Source organism: Colius striatus, chromosome 5 (genome assembly GCF_028858725.1).
Source record: "Colius striatus isolate bColStr4 chromosome 5, bColStr4.1.hap1, whole genome shotgun sequence".
Lineage (NCBI taxonomy): Eukaryota > Metazoa > Chordata > Aves > Coliiformes > Coliidae > Colius > Colius striatus.
This window is the reverse complement of record NC_084763.1, coordinates 20,375,600-20,388,454: the sequence shown is the minus strand read 5'-3', so window position 1 is coordinate 20,388,454 and position 12,855 is coordinate 20,375,600. Positions and strand designations below refer to the sequence as shown.

At 34.9% G+C, this 12,855-nt stretch overlaps 1 protein-coding gene across 1 annotated transcript in view; it reads left to right on the top strand.

Annotated features, from left to right (window-relative positions):
• KCNH8 (potassium voltage-gated channel subfamily H member 8) overlaps positions 1-12,855 on the top strand; it is a 185,671-nt gene that overhangs the window by 65,671 nt on the left and 107,145 nt on the right. Inside the window, exon 3 of the mRNA XM_061996509.1 lies at positions 7,888-8,019. Within this exon, the coding sequence (XP_061852493.1) occupies positions 7,888-8,019 (132 nt within the window). The remainder of the gene's footprint in view (positions 1-7,887; positions 8,020-12,855) is intronic.

Sequence of the window (12,855 nt, the reverse complement as noted above, 5' to 3'; positions counted from 1 at the left end):
TTGGAAGAGTGGCAGGAGGCTCGTGTGAGCACTGTCTTTTGAACCCTCTTGTTGATTTGGCTAGGGAAATGCAAAAGCGGTCTGATTTTGTAGAACAGTTAAATAACTAAAAGGTTAAAACCTGCTACTTCCAAGCTGGCGGGGTTATTATTACTCTATTCAGTGGACAGGCTGAGTCTGTTTACAGCCTGTGCTCACATGGATTCAACTGGTGAACTTGAGAAGATTAATCCTCTCTACAGTGTTATGTAATTCTTCAGTATGTGTTTCTAAATCCTTCTGTTCAAAAAACATAAACCTGATGGACAGCATTATCAATTCAGATTCACAATTCCTTCCAGATCCATCTCCCTTCCAGGAAGGTGCCAGTGGGCAGCATATCAAGTGCAGGTTGAAATTCTTGAATCATGGGCTCAACAGAAAACCAAACTTGCTGAAAACTGCTGCTCAGTATTAACAGATAAAATTGAAATAAGAGACAGGAACTATAAAAGTACTGATGTGCTCATTAAGCAATAAACTTCTCTTACCTAACCATATGGAAAAAGCAGCAGAAATTAAATCATCAGTTTCTAAAATTGAGTTTTTCAATTTAGATGGGCAACTAACCAGCAGAATTCCCTCTTTCTACATGTAATCTCTGTTAAAAGTTATATGGATAAACATGAGGCTGCTACTAGCACCCCTCTCCGTCCTTGAAAATCTCCATTCTGCATGACTCCAGACTTTCTGGTTTCTAGGGACTGCCACTGCCAGAGACAACAGAATCAGGCTCATGAAAATATCTTGCTTGAAGATATTCTTTTTATCATTTGTTATTTGAAATTGTAAAAATGGAAAAACTATCTAGAACTGTAGTGGTCTGGTTGGGTATTGATTTGGTTTTGCTTACAGGAAATTTTGTGTCATCTTTAAAGCTTCTTTTTAAGAGAATAAAATAATGCGCTTAAAAGCCCAATAACGTAATTTGAAAATATGGTTGTGTCTTGATGGATGTGAGTAACACCTAATCCTGACATTAAAACAACAAGCATAATTTCAAAAGGATTAGATAGTTTATAGGGAGAGAGATTTTTTTTTAAAGTGTATATGAATACCTGTTTTTCACATATATGTAAATATATATGTGTATATGCATGGATACTTGTATATGAGAGATCATCCTGACTTAATAAAATTTCTTGCTCTTTTTCCAAACTACATCCCTCAGTACATTGAGAAATCATATTTACTGCTGTGATTACATTTACATGTTGGCTTAGAAGCTCTGAAAATCCAAAAGGAATAAGGATTTGTTACCAAAAAGTAAACTTTGCTCATTTTGGGATTACTTAAAGAATGAAAAAAACAGAACTCAACTGAAGAAAGCAAAGACTGGATTGCTCAAGGAGAAATGGAGCCAATTTCTGGATACATTATATGATCATACAAAGATATTGAAGAAACGGTATTTTGGTTTGGGTTTTGTTGGTTTTGTTTTGTTGGGCTTTTTCCACTTTACCTATAGATACTGGATATTTATTTATATAAATAGACTGTCTCAATTACTGCTTTCCTAGGAGTTAGCTGACAAATGTTGAATGCCTTGTACTATTACAGCCATGACAGAGGAATGATTATTAGAGGTGAAGGAAAAGTAAGTTGCAGACTTATAGTATTTACAAATATGCCCCAAAGCTTTTCACATTTAAACAAAATGTATTTCATTGCCTTAACTGAGTTTTTAGATAAACCTGCATATTTTACTAATTATTATAAATATAACCTGGCAAAGGATTGGTACATCAAGGAAGTATTTATCTACTGAAATACAGTTTTCACATCTGCATAGAAATAGAAAAAGGAAATTAGAGCAGACAAAAAGTAAGTTCTACACATAAGGATAATGTGTAATATGGCTTTAACAGGCATTGCTTAGCTTCTCTACTTTTCTTCAATGAAAATTCAAATGTAACTAGGGGATTTTGAAACAGCATGTTGTTAAGTAGGAATGATAGTGGAGTTATAAAAGGAGACACAAGAAAGCTGAATAAATAACGCTGAAATGTAGATGTACTGGAGCTCATAAACTTGTATAAACATGCACTGCAGACTGTAGTAGCTGCTGCATATGAAAAATGTAAAGAAAGGTTGAAAAAGTCACACACTCAAACTAGGAGTGTAACACCAGCAGCCTGTATCCAAATAGTACTGGTTGGAAACAGCTGGTGAGTTAAGCCTCTCTCTGCTTAACACTGGCAGGTTGCAGAAGATGCAAGAATAGAGGACTGGTGTGCTGAAAAGTGTCCCTTAGAACATATTTTCTGTCTCTCTCTCCCTTCCTCCATCGTAGCAATGATGGCAGAAAAAGAAGACATGCTGGGCAACTTGACACACGAATCACCATTACCTGACAGTAGAAGGAACAGAACATAGGTTGAAACAGGGCACAGAAAAGGGGGTGGAAACACATGGAGGGGGATTTTGCACATTGATGAGAGATGATACATTTGAATATTTTCACATGATACTCCATAGCCTATGCAGTGGAATGCAGAGACATTTTTAATGCAAGTTTCTAAATCAGCTCCACAGGATTAACACTCATCTACTTATACTGAGATGGGATTTTGACGCTGTTGTTCAGGTATCTTACTTATCACCTTTACATTCTCAAGTTGGAATATTCTGGTATTAATACTGATTAAACCAGTATTCTGGTTTAAGATATTTTGGAATGGATTTACATAGACAATTAAGGCCTGTAGAGAGAGATTGAGTTGAAAGATACAAGCACAATCTGTTGGCCGTATAGAACTTGTGTAAACAAGTTTGTGAGCCTTCTTTACTACCTCTATGAAAGTGTTAGCAAAACCATCAGCGACTATATAAGTCTGATAACTCATATGTGTGCTTGTTAGTTTTCTTGCAATATTGTCAGACCAAAGACTGTTGTCACTAGGGTATAGCACAAAGGCTGTTATCTACAGTAACAGAAATAAATATAAAAATATGGTTTTTTATCAATACATACATGTGATTTCTACGGAGATGATGGAGAAGAATGAGGTGCTTATTCGCTTAAAAGGGCAAAACCTTACATTAGCTGTGTTAAATGATAATTGTCAATATAATTGTGATATTTACAAGAGAAAAAGTACTCTAATTGGAGCTATAATTTTCTGGTTAGTTCAGTTGCATGTTTTAAAGCATTGTTTTCTTCTTTGGACTCTGCTTTCCTCAACAAAATGTTGACATCTTGTCAACACCACAGAACATTCAAAACAAAATATTATCAGTGACAGTGGGAATCTTTGGATAAACTAATGAAAGTAAGAGTTTGCTTTCCTCAGGCAGTCTTTGGCATGCTGTTCTGACAGCCTTGGAGTACCACTTCCTGTAGTGAAAAAGTGGAAAATATCCAGCTAAAACCTCACTGATAATATCGTGTATCCAGCAGTAAGTTTATTTTGTAAAGAATTCATAACTCTGTCAATGAGACTGTGTTGTAATGCTGAGGATTTGTCATCACCTTGTTGACAAGTTATTACAGGTACCTATATGAAAATATTTTTATCTTTTTTACATAAAAAACCCTTGGAAATATAGTGGTGTGTTTTAATTATTCTTGTTTTTAAGGCTTGAATTGTGTCTGTTTGAAAGAACATTTAGTCCTGTCAAATAATGAAACATAAATGTGCCAGATTTATGATGTCTTGTGCAACCTATTTCTTATTCCTTGAAGAAGGATAATTTTGTGCAACAAGACTCGTATATCTAATATGTAAAACATTTAAACTTTCTCTTTTTCTTCAAGTATTTGGTTTCTTACACTATGAGACATCACATTTGGTTAGTCCGGTATGTTATGTGCACATGCAGAGAGCTTCATGAGAGAGCTCTGCATCTTAATCCCTCTTCATTTCACCACACAGAGGTGGGGATAAATCACAGGAATTTTTTCATTTTTTATTTCCTGCCTTTGAGTGACAGAAGGGCCAATACAAGTTCTCTGGAGAGTGTATGGCAAGCAAAGTCCTGAGGAAGTGAAGATCTGGAAGTGGATATAAAATCTGACAGTCAACACATGACAAAAAAAGGAAGCCTTAAGCTTATCTGCCTCAACAAAACTATTCCCATGCTGTCAAGAGCTAAAGGAGAACATAGTTTTGCATCAGTATCATCAGTTCTAAGTAATTCATGAGATCATGTGTAGCTAAGAAGATATTTACTGCAGAAAAATCTCAATTAACAGTTTGGCAATACAAGTGGAGAATTTAGTTCTTTTGCTAAAGAATTAAACAAACTGGTTGTCAATAGTTTCATTCCATATCTATATTATACTCTTTCTGCAATACCCAATGAAATACCCTGTTTTGAGTATTTCATTGGGCTTTGTCTATGGTGGGTATGACTGAAGACTGAGTGTTCTTGTAAGGTGAGTACACATGGCTCTTTGGCAAAGCTGATGGTGTGAGACTGTTTCTTGGTTTACATGAGCCTTATTTTCTACTGAAAGTTATACTTGGCTCTGATGGTTATTGGCATTCTTATGGTAAAATTTTTTATAAAATCTCCCTTTAAAATTCCTTCATCTGTTGTTGGTTTTGTTTCTAGTCTGAGGACAGATTTCTAGCTGAGGAAAGGTAGAAAGGATGGTTAAGAGAGTGACCATAAAGCACTCTCTTTTTGACGTATGTATAAAAGGTGGACTATAGCCAAATTGCTTTGAGATAAGATTGTGCTTCATTTGGTTTCTTTTCTCTTACGCGATGCGCTTATACAAGCCTTGAGGATATTAAAATATATTTTGAACCTTCAGTTCATAATGCAAGAGAAAGATTAAGCCCTTTCACCAGGAGTCATGGCTTGGAGCAATAAAGAGAGCCTATATATAAATAAATCACCAAAAGAAATTTCTTTCTTTGATAGACGACTCTTGACAGTACAGAAGACCTTTATGTGCACCGTTTAAACCAGGCAAGGAATTTCTGTCTTACAGATAAGTGCACTCAAAAAAACTGTAACAAAATAGGACACTACTTTTTTGATGAGTAGAAAGTTCTTCTTTTGGCTTATAGATTTATATGTTGGTGGCTTTTAGTAAAAGCTATGCAGCATGTTGCATTATATCAGTATATTTTTCTGAGAATGCTCCTCAATAGTGAAAGACAGCACATGCCTGTTCTTGATAGAATGCAAGCACATATTGACCTAGTCCTGACTTTAACTAAATCATCTCCTCTAGTTCTGAAGAGTACTTCGTATTCATTGACTTCTTTCAGAGTAAAGGCAGAAAAATTAAAAGACCAAACCAGTAAGCTCAGCTTAGTCCTTCTGGAGATTGAATATATAAGTAATGCTGACAGCTCCATCATTCAGGGCAATAGCCTGGAACTCTTCAGAAGAGCAACAATCTGTGAATATATTGGATATATGTCTCTTTTACTGGTCCATATAATTTTCTAGGCATATTTACTTTATTTACTCAAAATACTTTCAGAAATATTTACAGAGGGGAAGGAGGACAATGAGGACAAACAACAGGAGAAAATATTGAAGAGAAAATATGTTCACCTGCAAAGAACTCAGATGCACTTTGTTTATACAAAACAACAAAGGCATTAAAACATGAAACATTGAATGAATTTGTCTCTGTTTCTATTGATGAACCATGTTACAATAACTTCCTTACATCTACAAATCTATTGTTTCAGATAATATTATCAGGTGTGCTTCTTAGGATAATTTAGTTAGGTTTGCTTGAACATGGCTGATGTCTATAACTTTCTTCCTGGAGCAGACTTAACGATTATTTTGTGTGTATGTGTGTGTAAAAAAAACATGAAACAATTGAAAAGAGTAAGATATACATCTACTTCTGGAGGAGATTAAAACAGCTGTATAAAAGACCATTGGAGTTATTACTATTGTTTAGAAGCAATTGAAAATGACTTCTTGTTCAAATGAAACTAATAGTAGAATGCAGACAGGCAGAATGTAATTTTACTAGTAATAATTTGGCCAATTTAGGAGTTATGATGATATTTCATAGAGATCCATGATTCTGTTTTTAAGCAGGTAAATAAAATTGCTTAATGCTTCTCTTTGAATGCATCACTTCAGACTGATATGAGTGGTGGCACTCTATAATATTTCTTGCAGTAATAACACTGAGTTGTTTTTCCCAGAAGTTTTGCTAAGAGTAAAATCTGTTAAAAAAAAAAAAAAAAGGAACAGAAAACTAAAATGGAAGAAGGAACAGTAGATATCTTTTTCTTCTGATAACAATTCTACTTTCTTTTAAAAGGTCTGTATTCAAACCCAAAATAAGAACATTGAAACCCAACATAAAACTATTCTTTTTCCTATGATTTTTTCTCTCCTTCTCCAGTCTTTTCTTTCATTCTCTGTTCTCCCTGTCTATTCTTTAAATACCCAAAGTGGAAGCATTACCTAATGGTTGAGCCATTAGTAATGTTACTCTCAAAGCCACTTATCTAGCTCTCATAAGGTTTGACCAGGACAGAAAGGACCAGAAGCATACTCTTGTACCTCCAGTTGTGGTGGTCCTCCAAAAGGGAATCTGCTGTTTCACCTGTCACCCTGGCCTACAGCCAGTCAGTTGAAAGATTAAATTAGGAAGCTGACTTTTGATCTTGGTGTGTAAAGTTCATTTTCAAAATGGCAGAGTTCAGAAGGACTCCTCTAAAACTCAGCTGATCGTTTGCCTATAGTCTCTTTTGGCAGCAATGATCCAGAGAATTATTCATGTTTCTATTTATGAATGAAAGTAGATTTGTACTTGTAAAGGAATGAATGCCAAAAATAGTATGTTGGAATGGCATATGATTGTGGAAGTTATAAAGACATGTCCAAAAAAAAGAAATTTCAAAAAGTAATTTTGTAGCAGTATTTATATATCTTATAAATAATATTAGTCATCTGATGGTGGGTGGAGGTCGTTAGTGTTGATATCCCAAAACTGAAATAAACAAAAGCCTGACACTAGGATGAATTATCCCAGATAGATGGGATTGGAATCTAGGATGTTTGCTGAGACCTTTGATACAGTTCCAGCACACTACCAGCATTTAGATGTTGTTCTGAGCTGTCTGTGTTAATAGCAAGCTTACATCATTGGAATTAAACAACATACTTTGCAAAAAGGACGCAATCACTGACAAAAGTAACAATTTCTTTTACACTGTATAATTATGTAGCAGATGTAGGCAGGGAAAGGTTGACATGAAAATATTGCCAAACTCAGCATTTTTCAAGTCTTAGCAAGATGAATCTTATGGATAGTAAGGAAGATAGCTGATATTAATTTTACAGATTATATATGGTATTGTCTCACCCTCTGTAAGATGCAAGGAGTTAACCCTGTTTCTGTTTTAAGTATCATGTCAATTACTTTAAATATTTTTGAATTAGTGGAATGATGCTCTGATTTTCAGTCCTTCTGCCAAGAGATTTTAAAGAGTCCTAAGTCAGATTATTAAGATAGAATGATTCTGTAGTAAACATGGAAGCTTCAGATGGCAAGTTAACAGAGTGAAAGCTATTTCAGTAAAATAAGCAACATCAGTTGAGATTTCAAAGGAAACCATGGTTTCAGAGGAGTAAGCAGTTTCATTAAACTCTATTAATGATCCCTGTAGATAAATTTTGCATTTCAATTAATGTCTTGCTTCTCCAGAAAGCAGTATTACTGAGTTTCAACCAATGATGCAAAGAGATTTACGTGAGCTGAACATCTGTGACACTCTGACTACTGACCTCCTAAATAAGATTTATTTATTTATTTATTAGAATTACGTTACTTGTAGATTTAGTCATTTACTTCCCCCCCTCCCTCTGCTGAAATACAGCTATTTGAATTAAATTCATTCTTTATCCTTGCAGGGTCTTCATTCTGGTGCCTACTGGATATTGTTCCTATAAAGAATGAAAAAGGAGATGTAGTTCTCTTTCTGGCCTCTTTCAAAGATATAACAGACACAAAAGTGAAGATTGCTGCAGAAGACAAAAAAGAAGGTTTGTGTGAATTGCAACCAATATTGATAAGCTTTTGAGAGCCACACCTATGTGAACTCTCTTGTACACATCTCAATATAGAGAAATTAATGTAAGACACAGAAGGATAAATAATCAGTTGAAGTTCTGAATTGTAATATTTTAAATTTACATATTGAACCACATTCTGTAAACATGAAACACAAGGGACAGAGTACTTTGTCTTCAAAAATATTTTTTTTTCAACATGCAGTGATTTAATTGATTTCTTTTCTGGATTTTCAGAGATATATTTTGGAAAAGCTAGACTTTTTCAAACATTCCTTCTGTGACTCTGATTTCATGCAGCCTGAGGGACGAATGAATGCTTTTTCTTTTTTCCATGAGGAGAACATTATGTGTCAAAGGCAATGAACTTATTCCAGACTTCTATTTTCTAAAGTGTAGTGAACTGAAATTTGGATTTGCACTTTTCCAGAGTCAAAGGAACTGTCTAGAAGATGTTTATCTGTAGACAGAAAAAATAACTTTCATAATTCTATACAATTTCATTACTGTCGAATTTTTCAATATGGTACTTTTGGGATTTATTTTAAGCTTTTCACCCTGCCATTTGATCTCTGCATATCTCAGAAACAATGTAGATATGACCTCAGGACACCTTTTCTCCTTATGTATTTCTGAAGTGGAGGAAAAATTAATAGTCAAGTTTTTATCATTTTAAAGATCAGCTTTTCAATAATATATTTCTATTTCAGTTACAGAGAAGTTGAATTCAGCATTTTAAAGAAAATTTCAGTACTTAAAACAGAAAATATGCTTCTCTGTGCTGCTGAATATTGCTAAATGAACATTTATGTTAATAATATCTCTCTTCTGTAAATTTGGACAATTAATATCAGCTTTCCAAGCCCTGAATAATGATGAGGAGTTTTTGGGGTTCTTCACCTGTTACACTGAACATATTTGATAAATTCTGAGCTATAAGACTGAAGAAAGGCTTTGAAGTAGTGCACAAATACATTTTGCAGATTTTCCTTATCTCCAGTTTTAACCAATTACTTCACCTTGACATAAACCAGTTAAAATAGAAAATATATTTTCCTCTGGTTTCTTCTTAAGCCTCAAAAGCCTTACTTTTTTTTTCCTTTAACATTTGTTAAAATGTTATGTGGAGTCCTGTAGAAGAGAGATTGTCAGAACATCGGTGCTCTAAAGGCTAATGATTTACCTTATGAGATGCAAATTTTCAGGATATACTCAGTAAGAAATCAAGTTTAGTATGTCAGTGATAATTTGAAATAGATATATCACAGATTATGGGTAAAATGGCAGTTATTGTTTATCTGATAAGCATTTTATAGCTGTGTGATTATTTTAGGATGGATTACATGATCTTCAGCTTTTGATCATGGGTTCATGTCAAACTGTAAATCTCAACAGATTTTAGCACGTTTGCTGTTTCACATTTAAAAAATAATATTCTCCTACTGTGAAGTTACAGAGGAACATACTTATGCAGAGCCGTGTTACACCAGGAAATACCTATTCAGTTCCTATATACTTAAGAATATTGACATTTGACTGTCTTTCATAATCTACTCTTTAGAGCACAATCCTGAAACTTGGTTTTTCCTTCTGTTTGTATTCATTTAAAAACCCAGACAGTCATTTGATGCTGTGGCGATGCTTGTTTGCATCATGGCAACAGATAGTAACACCTAGTGTAGGGCTTTGCCAAATACACTGGTTTATATAATATAGTGAGATACAAAACGGGATTTAACTGTTTATTCAAAATCATTACAAAAAAATCCCAACAAAACAACATTTTAATTTTATGTAAATATACCTAGCTATATGAAAGTAAATTTAACGTTATGTTAGCTATCTGAGTAACATTAAATTCTTCTTATGCAGAGTGATTCATTAGTCCTCTAGTGGCAAACATCATCTTTTCATTGTCAGAAAGAAATTCCCAGTACAAGCTATGCAACTGATTCATTATCTGAAATTTCAGACTGTTTAACTTCTAGAAGTAATGAGTTCTTTACTTAGACCACAACTGCCATCAGGCATGTAGGCTGCATCTCATATTAACAAAAAACTCACTTTGCATTTTGTTTAAAAGTATTAAAGACCTTTTTTAATATTCAGTGGTTAACATCCATTACAAAGAGATACACTGATATTATTTTTACATTTAATATTGATAAAAATATAATTTTACTTTTTCAAAGATTACTGAATTTTTTCTTTCAAAAATCACATAACTTGTAAACACAGAAGCCAGGTCTTGCTATAAAATAACTGGCATTATACACAGTTTTCTATTGCCTTTTTGTCATATCTCTTGCAGGTGGACTGTGTACAGGAAAGAGAATTTAGATACAAACACTGCTCAGTGTGAAACTCTTCTGGCCGTGCCAGGCTGTCATATTAATGCTTTTGTTTCAGTCAGCCTCTTCTCTGTTCTGAGAACAGATCTTATAACTTGTATGGAACAATACAGTCACATTCCATCTCTCTTTAATTCCAAAACTCCTCAGGGAGCTTATCTGACGAAATTCCTTCATGTTCGTTTTCTCCTATGTCTGCCTTGAACCTCTTGGCATTCCACCAACACTCTGGAAATACCTTCCCACTGATTGGGCTTCCAAAAGTCTTCTCCAGACTCATTCTTCCTCATGTCTTTTCTACCATCTGTTTCTTCTGCAAAATCTTATTCTCTTTGTACTTTCACAATGACACCTTCCCAAGCTGTATTCCTTGATTTTATGGCCTCTCTTTTCTCATGGATTGTCTTCTTACTTTTGCATACCTCAGGACGTGATACTCTCTTTGACTTTTCTGCAGACATTTTCTCATCTGTTTTATCTCATCTGTTCACACTTCAGTTGCTCCCTTGTGTCAATGTGCCTTGCAAAAGTCCACTTTTTTGACAGATTTACCTTTACCCAGCCCAAATGTCAGATGTCGTCTGTGACCTTTCAATGTCTTACTTTAAATACAAATTTAACTGGCGTTTTTTTCTGCTTTTCTTCTGTATAAAAGCTTCCAGTGAAATCAGTCTTAACTAATGGGAAGAGTAGACTTTTTTCCTAAGAATTTCATCTAAGAAAAGGACAAAAACACATGCCTGAGAAGTCTGGCAGTATTTAAGAAGTGCTATGATAGTCAGAAACTCTAATGTCTTCTTTGGTTTGGTTTGGATATTTTAAGTCAATTTACCATCTACCCCCCCCCCCCCCCCAAAGTGATTTTAATATTCTTGCAATTGCCTCAACTTTTCAATATCAGTATTTTGTTTTCCACACTGTTTCCCCTACCTTTAACTTTATTGTAGAAATATGCTCTGCTTTCCATCTGCTCAATAATATATATAATTGTTTACTGTTGTGAAAATCAACAGTTTTGCTTCCTAAACTTGTGCTCCTTAATCAAACTATTAGTCTTTCCTTTCCAATATGCAGGAAGAATTTTTTGCCTTCAGAAACTGTTTCTTAAACAGTTTTATGGGAGATCATCCTAACTTACTATGAGCTACATTTTGGTAAACTGATTAAGAGTTCCATTGTCCTTTTGGGGGAAAATGATGAAACTGAAAATACTATACTCCAAATCTAAACCCCAATCTGGTATGGCTCTCTGTTTTTTCATTTCTGCCTACGAACTGTCCATAATACACTTCAACCTGTACTGGAAGTTAGTGAGATAACAAGAATCCAAGTAGGGAAATAAGAAATTGAATTAGTCTGCAACTACTTTTAGATCTCTAATCTGTATGTAAATACATAATAATTTGGATTATATAGCTCTAGAATTCAATTGTTACAATCACTGCTAAAATTCCCCTGTTGAATTTGATTCACTCAGAAAAAATTCCTTTAGCCTCTATTTCTAGGGATGTTTTTTCTTTGGAAAAAAAAAAAAAAGCTCTTTATTGTCAAACAATTATCTTAGTACAGATTTGCTCAACTTTCTTTGAGCATTATTATAAAAATGGGTGCGATATATAGTAACCACAGAATCACACAACAGCCGAGGTGTAAAGGCATCTCTGAAGATCATCCACTCCAGTGTTCCCTACTCAAAGCAGAGTGAGCTGGAACAGCTTGCCCATGACCATCTCCAGATGTGTGCTAATATCATGAAGGATGGAGACTACAACTTCTTTGGACATCTTGTTGCAGTGTTTGACATCTCACAAAGTAAAATATATATTTTTTTACAGTTAAATAGAATTTCATGTATTTCATTTTTGTGCCCAGTGCATCTTGCCCTTTTACTGGACACCACTGAGAAGATTCTTGCATTGTCTTCTCTATCTGCCTCCCATCATATATTTATACACATTGATAAGATTTGCCCCTGAGGCTTCTCTGCTCAAAGCTGAACAGTCTCAGCTATTTTAGCCTCTCCTATGTGAGATGCTTCAAACACCTGGTCACCTTTGTGACTCTTTACTAGATTTGCACCTATATGTCAATTTCTCTCACACTGAGGAGCCCAGGCCTGGACCTGGTACTGCAGATGTATCTCACCAGTGTAGCTGAGGGGATGCATTGTAATGTTACTGGCAGCATTCTTCCCAATGCAGACTGCAATGCTCTTGGCTGCCTTTGCCACAAGGGCACATTGCTGGCTTGTGTTAAAATTGGAGTCTACCAGGACCTTTGAGTCCTTGCCTGATAATCTACTGGCCAGTTGTTTTGCCCCGAGCCTGTTGTAGTGCATGGATTTATCCCTCCCAGATGCAGGACTTTGCATCTTTGCCTGTTGTCTCTTTTCCCCAGCCTACTAAGCTCACTCTGAAATTTCTTACAAAAAAAAAAATCTGATATAACAGCTCCTCAT